Here is a 16316-nt window from a genome sequence, read left to right as displayed (position 1 = left end):
TTTTGATGCTCCAAAGAATGTTCTATTTTTCCACCATAAAACGTTCCTATTGTTAACATTAATCCTTAACTGACCTAATTGGTTTTATATACAATGCTAGAGAAGCATCTTTTCTCTAACAAGTAACTGACTTGTGGTCTGCCAAGATAAAGAATAACACACCATTCTTTTGAATATTTCTTTAATATTACATTTAAATATTCTCTTTAAATACAGCATTATCACAATGTAAAGGACCTAAAAGGCAAAAAAAAAAAAATTTTTTTTTCAGAGAACCAGACAAGCTTTGGATTCACATTGAAAATACTACCTGTGTACAGTATGTGAGAAAGAAAATTGGAAAATAATTAAGCGTTGTAATAATGAATCATTTTTTTATCTAGGCCTAGACTAAGCGGGACTGAAGCTCTCTGCCTCTGTGATCAGAGGCCTAGCCTTTCTAGCAACCATGAGCTATAATTCTGTCCAACTCAGGTAGCACCAGAAACGAGATGGATCAGGTTTGTAGAAGAGGCCCTTTGCTTGACAAGACAGTTAATGCTAAACGTTAATATTTAGCATTTAAAAGCTTGGGATAGGTGAGTCAGAATTGCAGAGTTAATGAAGGGATGGACTTATATTAAGAAACTAGTTTTTCAGAAAAATCACATTATCTTGGAGGTTGGCAATGAGTCTAGTTAGATGCAAATTCTTGGTTTGATCCCAAATGTGTGTCTTACTGAACAGGTGAGATCCACTCCCTAGCTTAGGCTGGAGCCTTCCTAAGGAGGGAATGTATAATGCTCACCTTCACCTTCCAACACAAACTTCTAGAAAGATTTTTCTCCAAATTCCCAATTAAACTTCAGTCTTGTATCTGAGGGGACCAGTCTAAGGCGGCAGAGTGTAGCTCAGTTCGGGATAGCACCTAGATCTCAGGTACTTCAGACTCTCAACTCCATTTCGTGAGACTAGAGGATGGGGAGAGATAAGGGCCTATGACTTATTAACCCCCCTATGACTTATTTTACTCCCCTGTAAAACCCAGCAAAAACAGGAATGAACAGGAGAGGCAGAATGCGTTAAAAGATGTATCTGTGTTAAATATGAGGCCTTTCAGGCTCAGTTTAGGTTTGATAGGTGAAATGCTGCTGCGATGTACATGAAGGTTGCTTTCAGACACCAGGGCCTTACGATCCCACAAGAAAAGGCTTTATGAGCAAGATAAGTAGGAACAGTTAATCTCCTCCACCAAAAAAAAAAAGTTTTTTACTTTTTTTTTCCTGGTTAATAAACCATAGCAGTAATGAAGCATGGTGTAAAGGATGCTAAAGAAGAGTGTTTTGCTCCCTACTGCCTCCCTCTTCAAACAGAGGCCATAAAAAAAGAATGAAATAAAACAGGCAAAGATAACTTTGCTAGTAAAAAAGAATTCAGTGGTGTTCAATGGAGGACATCCTGGAACGTAAGCAGGACAAAAGAGAACAGGAACCGTATCCCCCCTAATTCAGGTACAAACTGAATCTGAGTCCCACTCTATAGACCTCAAAGGTTACAGTCAGAACTTGACTTCTTCAGAACCTGGAGGTTGTATGTAGCATTTAAGAACTGGTTTGGCTTCCAATCTTTATATATCAAGATGGGAGGGATCCAATAAGCATTTGCAGTTATTGGGGGTGAACAGTATAAGAATATAGTATAAGAACTCTAACCCTGTATATCCAAGAGGGACCACGAGGGCAGATACAAAAAGGAAACAAAAACTAGTCGGTGAACTTGCCACATCCTACATTCCTTTAAAGCTCAAATTTCTCAAATTGGGGTGGGGGGACAAGCTGGGTGAAAAAGCAAGCATGGCACAAAGTCATCTTTCCAGACAGCAGCCTGTTCCTGCTGCCTCCTTTGGACACAGGTTAATGCTCCATATAGGCCTCCCATGGGATGTGTGAGCCCCAGACTAAAGCTGCCTGATGGAGCTGGGGTTAGACATATACAGAAGACTCAGGCTCTTGATGCCACGTCCCCAGCCAATCTAGCTCTTTCCCTTCGAAGGAAAAAGGACAGAGGGGTTAAAAAAAAAAAGACTAGTTTAACTCGAGTACCTAAGAACATGTGAAAGAAACAATTCAAGTTAAGACCAGGAATCCCCAGTGTGGGGAACAGGTCAGAGAACACCAAACATGTCAAATATTAACTTATTTACCAAATAGGGGCCCAGGGAACGCAGGTGAAATTTTTATAGATCCTGGATGTTTTGTACAGAAGCAGAGACCCCTTCACCCCCTCCTCTCTAGACTCAACCAGCTGATGATTCCAACTGTATTATTATGATACACCAAAGTGGGATATCAGAGTAACCACTGAGGAAAATGAGCTTGTTCCCCGCCTGGAGCTCAGGAGAGGGAAGGGGCTCTGTCATGCTGTTCCAATTGTTGTGTTCTGGTCCCTCCGTGAACAGCTGTTTGAATTACCCAGCTTCTCCTGTGAGATCGTAGTGCTGTTCCAGCGGCTCAGAAAGCTCAGTATGCAGCCTCCGCTGCCCCAAGCCTCTATCCCCAGATCGAGCTGAGGCTGGTCTCCTTGGTTCTCTTGGCCCTTTAAAAAATACTTGTACAAACAATCCTTTCCCACCCGTTCCCCAAAGACCCCAATAAAATAACATGGGAGCAGCAGCTGCTTCTACAGTTTTGTTTTTGAAATGGTGTTAGATAAAATAAGGGAATAAATAGAGAATGGGTAAGAGGCATAATCTCCATCCCCGTGTCACACTGCCAGAGGGAGCTCCAGGGAAGGCTCTTCAGGGGGCCGGGCCTCACTCTGCTGTGCGGTCTTCTCCACCACACAGCCCTCTTCATTGTCCGTGCGCAAGGGGAGCTTTGAGGGGGACCAAGAGGGGCGGAAGTCTTCATCCTCAGGCTCCTCGGGGTTACGATCTTCGGGCACTAGCGCTTCTAGCGTGGATGTTTTCCCCACCTCTGACTTACAGAGGGCAGCCGGGTCTGTGGGGCCACAAGCCACCAGTGAGGTAACCGGGAGAGAGAAGACACTCAGATCCTTCTCCTTGGGGAACGAGGGCGGGACTTCTTCCGTACCAGGCTCTCCTTTCACCCCCAGGACTGGCCTCTGCTCCACCTGGTAGTAGACCAGGGGCCCACTGTTCAAGTAGGATGGGTTGTTCACAGCTGAGGCAGTCGGCTGGTCCGAGTTCTCGGCAAAACACAGCACGGAGGAGCCTGGGGGCAGCTGAGCCTGGATGAGGATGGGGGCTGCCAGGCCTGGGCACAGCTCTTCGGGAACAGCCAGGGGCTCCTCCAGGATGCACACGCCCAGGCTCTCTATGCTGGAGTCCAGGCTGGCACTGGAGCCGCTCGAGTCCTCCTCCGCCTGGAGCCGCTCCAGCTCCTCCGCACTCTGCAGGTGCAGCACCGCCGTCTCATTCTCAGCGATGAACTCCTGGAAGTCCTGTGTCTCTGAGCCCTGCGCTGCCGCCAGGCTGCAGCTGGCAGCGGGGGAGGGCTCCTCGTCTGGGGCTGGCGGGCGGCTCACCTGCCGCTTGCTCTCCAGCTCCAGCTTCATGATGGTGTGGAGGTAATGAGTCCGGACCCGGATTGGGTTGAATTCAATGCGCCCAGCCATGTTCCCACAGCCGTCCCGGGAGCAGCCACATGGAAAGGACATGCGGTCCACCTGAGGAGGGGACAAGGAGGTTGAGGCCAGATGAGATACGAGACGTTAGCTGGCGAACACAGGGAGTCAGGGTTTGAGGTCCTCTTACAAGAGAAACAACCAACTCAAAACATAACCTGCAGCGTGAGCTACCGGAGCACTAGGTGGGAGTTCAGACCACCTGCCTTTCCATTCTAGCACAGCCACTAATTAGTAGTGTGACCTCAAGAAAGTCATTTCTCTCTCTAGGGCTTTGTTTCCTCTTCTAAACAAAAAGAAGACAAAGATCATGTCAAAGGGCCCTTCCAGTCAAAAGACCAGAGATACCTCTCTGAAAGCTGACAGTTCTCAGAGAAAAGAAATGTATATGCCTCAGAGACTTTTCCAGAACCTACCTACTTTATTAAGAAAACAAAAGGCCAGGGTCCAAGCCTACTGTGTTCTTTGATGACAGGCATGGGAAAGGAGGTAGAAGATCTCGCTAGTCCAAAGCAATACATAATGGGGAAACTAGGCAAAAGTGCCTTTGTTTGCCAAGGTGCTATAGTGAAGTTTCGAACAAAATAATGGCCAGCTTTTCACTACCGGCTTCATTTTCCCCTGATGGTTGGCCAGCTTGGTTTGGAAGCAGTTATCAAGATAATTAACTTATACACCAGGGATATCTGGAAAGGAGATGCTTTCTACCTCCTTATTTCCCTTTTGAATCCCCCAAATGAAAACACCCCATACATATCAAAAATAAAATTAAAATTGTGAGAAGACAAATAAGTCTTCTGTACAAATACAGTGTCTTCCTATGAAATCAACTTCTAGAACTCTCCCTTCCAGTTCTTAGGAACAATCCATTTCTTAGGACTGTCCTCAGGTCTGTGTATAACAGACTGATTCGTTACGGGACTCAGTCTGAAAAGCATTATCTGGTCGGACCTGCTATAGCTATCTGATACCAACCTGAAAATAAGAAAGAAAAGGTTAGGATAAATTCAACCACAAGGACTCAGCACCACAGCCCCAGTATACAGGTTCCAGATAAATTTCATTCTTTGGGATGGTACTGCCATTTTCAGTTGAGATGTGTCTTCCAAACTGTCCCTTGTCAGAAGGCCCTCTGGGGGATGATGCTTTCTATCTTTTAGGACACTATGGATTTAAGCCCAAATCTGATCCTTAATTAGATTCTGAGGACTATTCTGATTTTTACAAAATTGGAGTAGAGGTACTGTGAATAAGTGTTTGTAGGATAAAATCTAAAGGCCTACCTCAGTCCTCTGCTTCCATTTACCTCAAGGAATCAGTCAATATTCAAGGACAGCTATTAAATGTTAAACTCACTAACCCCCGTTCCTCCATGTGCCAACAACTGCTGCTTATCACCTCTGAGGTGAGATACCCAGAAAAAAAAAGATCATTGCTATCTCCACAGCCTAAGAATCCCGTCATACTTGTTTTCTTTGTTGGTGGAGGAGGGCTGTAGAACTGAAGTGTTCACCCGTGCATGGGCATCTCCCACATTCACTGGCACCCACACTAGACACCCCTGACTCTAGGGTGGATATACTATCACAGCAAAATGTGGACCGACCTGGCATTTAATCCCAGCCTGGCTACAGGCACAGGCTTCCGGGTCACAATACAGTCGACAGTCACAACCACACTCTTCCCGTGACAGTCGGATGGCTCGAAGTTCTTGCTTCTCTTCAGCATCAATGCGGTGGACCCCAGAAGCCCTCAGCAGGGCCCGTCGCCGTTTGGTGGGCAGAGGCTGCAGGAAGAAGTAATCATCCACCTCCACGTTTTCCACATCAATATCTTCATCTGAAACATCATCCAATGTCAGGCAGTCGGCCTCCACCGACTCCACTGTCCCGTTCTTGGTCAGCTGCCAAGAGACAGGAAGGAAGGTCAGGCTCTAGAGCATTATCAGCAGGAGCCTTCTCACCGGGTGCACCTAGAGCAGCTTGGGCCAAGTGAACTTTCTGCCGTGACGGAGATATCCGTGCAGCCCATCCCGACGCACGTGTGGCTACCGAGCACTATAAATGGGGCTAGTGCAACTGAGAAACTGAACTTTCACCTTTATTTAATTTTAATTACGTATAAATAGCCACTAGTATGGCTGGTGGCTACCGTACTGGATAGAGTCGGTCAAGAGAACAATTCTAGAGCAGGAAGACAGGAAGCCTGTGCAGCTCTAACACCAGCCCATCAACACAAGGGACATCACCTTTCTGGATCAACGTCTCTTAAAACCTCTGTCTCACCTTCCCTCCCAGAAGATAATCTTTTCCCACAAATATACCCTCCATTCCCAGGCTTGTGTCCCTTAGCTTCAGCTAACCTGCCTTCTCATACACGGAAGAAGAGAAGGTATTTCAATGGCTGGATGTTCCTTTGATGTAAACAACCTTGCAAAACACCCTTCAGTTTGCACCCTAAAGGACCCCAAACCACACTGTGGGAAGAAGAGTACATTAAAGTATAGTACAAGGCTACCTACCAGTCTTTGTCAATGAACCTGAACCCCCACAGTGTGAATAATTATTTGTGCATACACAGAAGAGCTTCATTTTATGTGGAGGAGAAAAAAAATGAGCAAGTTATTAATGGCTGTCAAGAAAGCCCTCACTTCCAGGCCACGGCCTAGAAGAAATATATTCTTTCTCCTCTTTTTTTTTGGTCGTGCCACGTGGCTTGTGGGATCTTAGTTGCCCAACCAGGGACTGAACCTGGGCCCTCGGCAGTGAAAGCGCCAAGTCCTAACCACTGGACCACCAGGGAATTCCCTCTTTCTCCTTCCTAATCCTTTTTTATTTGGTTTCAAAAAAAGTCTGTATGTGAGGTAGGGTGGCATATATGATACTGAGTGTACTCTCTGCAGGCAGAAATCTGGGTTCTCTGGGTAAGAAGGACAGAGAGCCAGGAAAGGGAATCTTAGTGGAAGGACAGGCTGAAGACAATCTGTGGCTGAATGAGTTTTGAAAACTCACTAGAGAATTCAGGTAAAGAAAATGAGGCCTCACAATCCCCAGGGCTCTGGAAGCTACTAGCAGGATAAAAGCCAAGCTATTGGCTTATTTCATCAGCCAGCCAGAAAAGTGCTGGTAAAGGAACAACTCCTGGGAGAGATGTGATGCAAGAGACCTGGCTAATAAGGTATACACTTGTTTTGTTTGTTTGTTTGTTTGGGGGGGAGCTGATAAGAGAAATGAGAGAAATAAAGTGGTGCTTCTGGGGATCCCCTAGACTATTATTTCTGTCCCAGGCAGGCCAACTACGAGCGGCCTTTCCACAGACCTTAGCATTGCTCCTGCCTGTTTCACCAAGGTTGGCCTCCTCCGAAGCACCCTCCCTCCTTGCTATCCTCTCAAAGGAAAGAGATGAGACATGCAATAGAAAGAAACGCGTGTACATATGAGAATTTAATACATTCTAACAGAGGTGGCATTTCAAATCAGTAAGGAAAAGACTCTTCTAGTCATTAAATGGTATTGGGACAACTGTATATTCTTTTGAAAAAAAAGTAAGATTTCCAATTCATACTATTCATAATAATGAATTCCATATGGATAAAAGGCCAAAAAAAGTAATAAAAATATTAGAAAAATTATAGGTACTAATACTGATGCAAAGCACCAGCAGCTTTTTTTGGGGGGGGTGGAAGTCCAAAGGGAAAACAAATATTAGATGGCATATGGGAGATGCAAAGTGTATATTTTTTGAGACCAACTGCCTCCCCTATAGAGTGCTAAAGACAGGAAAAATTTCTAAGAAAAGAGTAAAGTGGACCAACGTAAGGGTGTTCTCTTGACACAGAAAGATGTATTAGATGCCACCATTGTGCTGCTCACTAAATCTGCTTAATAAGTAGCAGTGCTGTTTCTCAGTCTCGAGTTTGCCTGGCTTTGTCCCTAGACCTCCTACAAGGGAGGACACAGAACAGGGTGTCTGCTTTGACATGTCATCCCTCTACCAGATTTAGGGGAGATGTTTCTTCTTAGGAAATAGGAAGAAAACCTTCATTACAAATGATGAGAAGAGTGTTTATTTGCCCAGCTGTTGCTATAGCAGCAGGAAGGTGATAGGGTCAGTGACGGAATTCCTCAGACAGAAGAAAGGGAAGCCTGAATGTCATTCTAGTTAGAAAAACAGGTGTAAGTCTTTAGGCGTAGACTTCGGGCAGCAGACATAGAGCTCTCAAAGGGAGAGAGCAGCGAGATCTGGTTCACATACATCCTCTGCCACCAGTTCTCCAACCCTACCACATTCTGGTGTGTCTCATTAGGATTTCACCCACAACCCTGGAAATAATGCAGCCACCTGTTTTAACGTGGGTCCGCATACTTTGAGCCCAGAAGAACTTGGCCAGGCCTGAAGCAGTGTTCTCCAAATTTGGAACTAGGAACTCTGGGGGCAATTTTGGCAGACTGGTGGAAACTATGGCTGTGGAGTGCCAAGCAGTGCTGAGAGCAAATGTGTAGCTATAAAGAGCCATCTGAGATGGGTCTTCCAGCCCTGTTCTCCTCCTAAACTTGAAGAGCTAGTGCGGCATCAGACTGCAGGCCCAGTACTATACAGATTGAAATAACTATTTGGTAATGCTATTGTTTATACCTGAAAAACTATCACCTAGAAGCAATGGGAGTTACAGAATCAGCAGGATCCTTTCAGAGGATGTAAAAGATCCAAAACCTGTTCTGTGCATCAGGCCAATGGACAATCATTTGACGAGAAACTGAAACACTGCTTCCTCAGGGTCCAGGGGTGGCAGACTTGAATATCTTCAGGTATTCACACTTTAAACTTTAAAAACACTTGCAGAGCGGGCGAGAATAGGGAATTCTAGGGAAGCCATTTTGCTATCTCTGCTAGACTCCCTACCAGAGACAAAAAGAATGGCATCTCAGACTGAGATTTGAATCCAAATCTGAGATTTCTCACTAGAAAGATATGAAATCTCTATGTACAAAAGGCAACAGTCCAAAAACAAAACAAAACAAAAACACCACATGATAGACCTAGATGGTTTCCTGCTTTATCTTGGCACATGGGAAGTACCAGACCCTAGACCCCTTAGGCACCTTCATCTTCTTGGCGTGGAGTTTCTCCTCCTTCAGGTGTTCACGAAGAATCTCCCGATGGTTCACCTCCTGCTCCTGAGCAAACTCACAGAGCGTGTAGCTGCGTACAGAGTTATGGCGCTGGGCCATGCCCAGAGAGCTGCCGCCCTGGCTGGGCACGCTGGTGAAACCCTGGCGCCGGGCAAAGTAGTACACAGTCACCTGGTCAAAGCGCACATTCTTCCTCCGCAGCTGCTTCTGCCGCTTCAGGATGGATGTGGCTGAGAAGGGAGCACAGAAAGAAAACTTTAACCCAGAGATGGCCTGTTTGGGGACCTCATTCTTTCTCATTCATCTAGGCTCTCAGCTCTTCTCCAAAGGTGCTCCCTGTATCTAGAGACCTTCCTAATTTTCAAATCTTAAAAGCACAGTTGGAAGGGACCTTGACCATCAGCTGGTCCATACCACTGCCTCCAGACTGACTTCACCCAAACAGATGATCACAAAATCTATTTTTAGACATCAGCTGGGAAGAGAATCTCTAGGTAATCTTTTCAGGATGTAACAATCTACATAGCTTCACTGTCCAATACAGCAGCTACTAGTCACATGTGGCAATTTAAATTAATTAAAGTGAAATAAAACTTAAAATTTAGCTCCTCAGTTACACTAATCACACTTCAAGTGCTCAATAGCCACATGTGGCTAATGGCTATCGTACTGGACAGTGCAGATATATAACATTTCTATGATAACAGAAAATTCTTTTGGACGGTGTTTTGTTGTTGTTTTGGTCGCGCCACATGGCTTGCGGGATCTCAGTTCCCTGACCAGGGACTGAACCCGGGCCACAGCAGTGAAAATGCCGAATCCTAACCACTAGACCGCCAGGCAACACCCCCCGGTAGTGTTGCTCTATAGCAGGAGATGGCAAACTTCTTCTGTAAAGGTCCAGGTAGTAAATATTTTAGGCTTTGCAAGCCATGAGGTCTCTGTTGCCAACTACCACTCAATTCTGCCACTGCAGCATGAAAAGCCATCATAGACACTGGGTGTGGCTGTGTTCCAATAAAACTTTATTTACAAAAACAGGCAGTGAGCCAGATTTAGCCCACAGACAACCCTTGATCTACAGAATCCGAAGTTCTTTCCAAGAAACTAATTGAACCATAAGAATTAAGAAGTGTGGAGATGCCCCAGTTGTCCAGGCAGTAAGCATTTATGTCCTGCTAGAGCTACAATTTTGTGGAACTCTATAGGACTCTAGTGGTGAAGCGTAGACCCCTAGACTCCTCCTTCTTCAGTTTAATTCAACCCATTCTGGGGACTCACAAAGCACAGCATAAGTAAAATCAGCTAGAATAATTCACATTTAATATAAGTCTATGATATTAGAGCAATGAGGTCCTCCAAAGAGCAAGGCTGAGCTAAGGGTGGGAGAGATTACGAAAAAGGGCAAATCCCCAAGCTGGACAAAAGCTGTCTCAAAGAGCTGCAATGGGCTCCAATGCTTGGGGTACATGGGGGTAGGCAGGGAGGGAGCGGCTCACTCACGTGTGAAGCTGGCAGCTGTGGGAGGATTGAGGCTGTCGCAGCTGTCAGCGCTGTCACTGCTGGAGATCTCATCATCGGAGTTGGAAACTGATGAACCCACATCCACATCATCAAACTTCCTCTTGAGACCCGAGCCCGTGAATGCATCCATTGGTTTCAAAGGGGTTTCCTTGGGGAGCCCACCACGTTGGCCCCAAAGCCCCTGCTCACCACCAGTCAGCCAGGTGCATTAGGATTCTGCCCAGGGGAAAAGAGGAATCAGCACTCCTGTCCTAAGACAGACCCCTCCCAAGTCTATACACAAGGCTCTCCAACTGAAGAAAGCACCCGAGCTAGCACTGATGTCTGCTCTCTAGAAACAAGGTCATCTCTCTCCAGCCAGCACTCTCCTACTTTTGTCTCTCCCCAGCCCTCCAGTCTCAGTCACTCTTAGGATAATGAGATGACTAGCGGCAGCACCTTCCCAGTGGAGTGAAGGCCTTTGCTTCCAAGCCGGCTGGACTCCAGGCTTCATTAGCCCTGGGGTAACAGTAGCTGCTCTTCTGCTCACCCAGGAGAGCTCCCCACGGGGTCAGCAGGAGGGACTGGGGATCAAAGGCAGAATTAGGCTGTGCCTAAACCTAGACTAGATCCAATTATTTTTCCTAGTGGAAATATAGCCTGGCATTTCCTAAAGTGTATCCATTAAATAAACTAGTTCCATAGATATTAATAGCTTTTACATGGAAATGGGACGGCTGTGTCAAAATACTTTAGAAAACTGCTTATGGAAGACCTTTTAGAGGCTTTTAATATGCTAATGAACCTGGTGAAGGGTGGGAGGAAATAGAATGCAGCGTTTTGCACCCATGATTAAGGAACCCTTTGTTTCTAGAGTATCTTGGGGGGGGGGGCAAATGATCCTGGGAACACACTTTGGGAAATACTGCTCTAGGCTTTCAATTTCAAAGTACATTGGCAGTCAGGGAAATGCTTTACCCAGATCTTCACAAATGTAAAGTGTCTCACCAGGCTCCTGAAAAGGTCAAATTGGGTTCTAAAGAATGGACTGAAGATTAGAATCTGCACTGGCTTCAAAACCCAGACTCTCCCCAATCGCCTACTGCTCCATAAAATAGGGCTCAGCTGACCTACCATCATCCTCTGTGCAAGGAAGACGTAGCTTTACAATCTTTGCCCTCTATAAAGAAACCAGCAAGGGCACAACAAACAGCAAAAGGACTGACAATTTACTCTGGTTACACTGATATGGCAGGCAGTGTTTTCAACATGCTGCCACACAACCAAGGAATCTGGGATATTCCATTTCCCAGGTACAAATCTTTCTCCTCCATCTTTGGACTTAAGTTCCTAAGGATATGAATCTGCTCAGCAGAAACGCTGTCAAAGCTGAAGCCACAAGTGATGATCTGAAACCTCCCTGCTTTTGCCTCAGTAATGCCAGAATCTCCCCAGACTATGATCTCACTAGTTGCTAATTATGCAGTAGGAATAAAAACACTGCCCAGAAAGCCAGGGCTGCATTACTGCAGAGCAGCTACCCAGAATATACTGTGGTGTCAAGAGATGCCTGCTACAGAGCTGTTTTTCTAGACTGTCTCTTGGAAGCGATTTGCCTGTTCTTGGGTCACCTCTACACAGTCAACCAGACCTAGTAAGTACTTTAGGAACTTCTAATTTATCTAGCCAGATCTCATCAAAATTCTGCATTCAAGTCACAAGATGCACCTAAGAAACCTGTCATCATAGGTCTCAGAAAAGCACATTCCTGAAATAAATTGGCCAGAAAGAAAAAAATTAATCAAGCACTAGATAAGAATTGTAATTAAATTTAAAAATGAAACCAAGGTATCAATTTTGTTCTTCAGGTTACTGATCTTACCATCAGAGGTCACATTCCTAGGACATGGGTAAGAATGGAGAGAGCCAAGGACTTTTATGGGTTAAGATTTCAGCTGGGCTTAAAGATACCTATTAACTAACAAATTTCTCATTCCATTCTATTATTGGGGGAGGGGAGACCTTTGCTATTGAGTACATATGTGGGTGGAATAAAAAAAATAAAAGAATGTTGACCACTGAATTTAATATTTCCTCCCCACTTAAAAATCTTATCGATCACATGAAAAAGCAGACTGAGCTCAAAATCCTTCTCAGAAAGGATGTAAGTCTGGCTTCAGTTTTAACTGAGATCCAGTTAGTGTTGCTACTAGGAAGTGCCTTTTTCCTCAGCCTGGAAGCACTCGGGGATTGACAACTGGAAGCAAATGTGCACTCCTGTCCTTTGTTCAGGTGTCCCTTTGCTTCCGGTAGTGTGGCTGCCTTTGAATATTTCCTTTGAGCCCTGCGAGAGGCTGGGTCTGGTCCAAGATCATCTTTATTATGAGGATTCTCCACTGTCTTAACCCAGGTACCCTCAGGGTATCCCTTCTCTTCAGGTCACTTTTTGTGCACTCTCGTGCAGCCAGGATTGCAGGCTGCTTGTTCTATTCTCTTTCTCTCTTTTTTCTGCGTCTTCCTCACTTCCACTTCTGGAATAGAGGTTTCTGGGCAATGACAGGAGGCAGGTAAGAAAGAAGAAAAAAGATGTGAAACCTAGAAAAAAAGTATTTTCCTTAAAATGTCTGAACGGCTATATATGTAAATAATGTGCATATTGACTGAGCTCTCTTTACCCTATCCAGGATGTTAGCATCACTTTTTCTGCCACTAACCCATTCTTAAAAAAAAAACAAAAAAAACCCCGCCGATTCTGTCCTGACAACCAATATAAGTTTAAATTTCAACCCAGCTCTCCTCATCCAACTCTCTGGTGTGAACTTGACTTGTTAGATAAAGATGTCCACTGGGCACCAAGAAACCTCCCATCCACTTCCACTGTGGCCTGAAGAAATCTTTCTCTGAAATAGCAACAACAAGAATGGGTTCCACTTTCCAGTTTATCAATTCAACTTCCTTTCAAACCACAATTAGAAGTCAGTCATTCCCACTTCTCTCAACTATTTACTCATTGGCAGAGGATCAGTGCTTATGTTCGAGAAAAACGCTTCTAAGTTATACTCCAAGCACTTAAACCCATACAGAAATAAACACGATGAGACTGGAAATGCAGGTCATAACTGACAGTTAACTGTCAAAATAACCAACTCAAACAACAAATGCTTTTGGAGAAAATAATGCAAACCTCTATAAAAGCTTTTATGCCAGTAAAATGAAAGGTCAGCTGACCCTTTCTAGCTACATGTCTTTCTGTCTTTTCTCAAGTGTTTCTACTAGTTGAACATTTCCCAAAGATACATGAAATAATTTAGATCCATAGTATATAGAAGTTTTTAGGCTAGCACCAAATAAAACAGATCTACAGCATATCTGTATTTTAGTATTAGACTTAAGCCTTTTCAGGCCTATGTGGATTCCTATAACCACCCCCAAAAACAAAAGCCCAAATATGTGAGACTAGCAAAAAAGGAACTGCCCCTCCCCCCAATTTTGTGGATGCAGAATGTATTGACAAAGTTTAGGTAATGAAAGCCTCTCTCATAAATGAGTCCAAAATAAGACAAGGTACATCTCACAGGGGAAGGCCTCTCTACTCAAGTGAAACCCAACCTGCTAAAGGTCAAGGGCCAAAAATCTCTAGTAAGATCATCAGTGCTACCAGCTGTAGGGTTAGAGGAAGGAAGGCTTGCTACTAAGTGTCAGGATCAACCTAAATAAGATGACAGGTCCTGTTTCTCCTTTTCCAGGTCCTGTTTCTCCTTTTACAAAATACTGAGTTGCTTCTCAAATACTATGAGTTTCGTGGATCCATGTGTCCGTGTGATTACCAGGATCATGAACTTACAAAGTGCTCAAGTGAAAACATCTTGTTTAAACTAGGTATTTCAGGGAAGCCCCCCTCCAACCGTCACTCCCTGGTTTTTATCCCTTCACTGACACAAGGTTAGAATTTGGCTTTCCATGTTTAACCTCCCATCGTATGAAGGACATGAGATCTTTGTGGTAGAAATGGAACATGATGCTGCAGGAGCCATTAACTCTCAAGGATATCCAGTCATTTATAACTCTGGCACACACCAACATCCTCCTGGCTTTGGACATTTGCAAAATGGAAAGTCAGTAAAGAAAAGGAAAATCTGAATCAACTATGGATTTACCTTGAACTGAAAACTGCAGGACAAGGGAACACTGTGTCTCTTAGGGATAACTTCTAACGTTTCATACTGAAGAACGGTTTGTGTGTCACACTGCCACTCTAAACCCCTTTAAAAGGATGAATCAAGACCATGGCACTAAAAGGAATGGATGGCAGTCAGCTGCGTGTTTGGGCCTGTGAAAAAAGATCAAGCTAGCAACCAGGGAAAGTGATGCTTTCGTTTTCCCACACAACGCCAGAAAAAATGGGAGACATCAGGAACCTGGGTTGAAAGGACATGTCAAGCCACCAGTTCCCCTTAACGGAGACCCCCGCTGAACCCTTCAGCTCCGGGGCACCTTTTCTGATTCCTGCTAACCTTCCCGCTCATTGCAATCGTCTGCAGCCCCTACCCGGTTTCCCATCCCTTCCTGCCTGCTACTCACAAATTCCCAACCACTCCTCCCACATTTTCCTCTATTTCCCCCCTCCCCTTCTTTCACTTCCCTCCATCGTACATCATCTCCACTCCATTCCGAACTCAACCCGCATCCGAATTCCTGCCGGCTTCTAAGCCGCCCGTCGGTCTCCCTCAAGCTGCCCCCGCAGTCCGGGCCCGCGTCCTCCGTGCCCCTCGCTCCCACGCCTCTCCCGACTCCTTCCCTTCCCAGCGGCGCCCTAGCTCCCCGCCCCCCCCCCCCGACCGCTCCCGTCCGTGCCTCCCTCATTTCTGACCCCTCCATCCCCGCGGCTCTGGGTTGACCACTCCTCCACAGCTGCCGGGAGGCCGATCCCGAGAAAGGACGAGGCGGCACCCTCCGCCCCGCACCCCCAGGCCCATTACCTGCTCCGCCGCAGCTGCCTCCTCCCGTGATGGTCTCTGCCGCCCCCGCTGCCGCCGCCGTCGCCGCCCTAGCCCAAGTGGGAAGGAGGGAGGAGAGAGCGAGTCCCGGGGCCGCGGAGACGGTCTGGGAGTTCCCAAGGCGGCAGGGCGGGGAGGAACGGTGGGTGGGCAGGTCGGCCGACAGGCGGCGGAGGGCGGGCGGCGCCGGCAACTCGAGCGCCCCCGGCAGCAGCTGCCCAGAACCGCCCCGGCTCCGGCTAACAATAGGCTTTGGCCGCAGCGCTCAGGGTCTTATAGGCGCCGGCACGTTCGGACCGAGCCCCGGGGCAGGCTGGGAAATGGAGTCTACGTGCCGACCCCACGCCCAGCGGCATGCCGGGAGTTGGAGGCGGCTACCAGCGCAAAGCCGAAACTCGCCCGCAAACAGGCTCAGGAGGGGGTGACTCCGCTGTAGCGGACCCTGGGAAAGCGAGTTGACGCCACTGCAGCCTTTTGAAGAGGAAAAGCGGAGACCCTCAGCTACAGATCTTCGGTGACTAAACAAAGTCTCCTCTATAACTCCCCTTTTCCTTTCGCCAGGCCCACACTCCCATGCCTAAGGAACTTAATCCCCCTTATCCTTGCTCAGGGGATCTAAGTCTTAAGCAGCATGACGTGCTGCAGCCTGCCCAAGGTATAAAGAAAATACAAGCAATGCAGAGTAATCTCAATATGTATTGATGGATTGTTTTCTTTCCAGAAATTTCTTACATGACTTCTGATCTTCACAACTGTGCAATCCATTTTTAAAACGGGAAAAAGACTCAGAAATCAGAAGTTGTACGTCGAGTCGCTTATTCACCATATTTCATTGTCTTGATAGCATCACTAGGTAAGTTATTACAATGGTGCCAGTTCGCCCATTACTTCCCTGTGCCTTGGCTTCCTCATCTGCAAAATGGGGATAAAAGTATGTATCTCATAGGGTTTTGTGGAGATTAAATAGTTTGTAGTATAAAATGTTTGCAACACAGTGCAATGTGTTTTTCCTGGACACACAGAAATCAAAAAGGAAGAGAAGACCCCAGACTCTGTAGAA

The 16316-nt window shown here is 46.1% G+C and overlaps 1 protein-coding gene across 1 annotated transcript; it reads right to left on the bottom strand.

Annotated features, from left to right (window-relative positions):
- Positions 1-210: 210 nt before the first annotated feature.
- Positions 211-15524, bottom strand: CSRNP2 (cysteine and serine rich nuclear protein 2). Its single transcript, XM_061205865.1, has 5 exons — positions 15239-15524; positions 10260-10496; positions 8727-8986; positions 5231-5527; positions 211-3666 (listed from the first exon to the last, which is right to left on the bottom strand). The coding sequence occupies exons 2-5, from the start codon at positions 10408-10410 to the stop codon at positions 2743-2745; spliced, it is 1632 nt and encodes a 543-aa protein (XP_061061848.1). The 5' UTR covers positions 10411-10496; positions 15239-15524; the 3' UTR covers positions 211-2742.
- Positions 15525-16316: the final 792 nt, after the last annotated feature.

The sequence above is a fragment of the Eubalaena glacialis genome, chromosome 11 (assembly GCF_028564815.1).
Source record: "Eubalaena glacialis isolate mEubGla1 chromosome 11, mEubGla1.1.hap2.+ XY, whole genome shotgun sequence".
In the NCBI taxonomy this organism is placed as follows: Eukaryota; Metazoa; Chordata; class Mammalia; order Artiodactyla; family Balaenidae; genus Eubalaena; species Eubalaena glacialis.
The sequence above is the reverse complement of the archived record's forward strand: the minus strand, read 5'-3'. Positions and strand labels throughout refer to the sequence as shown.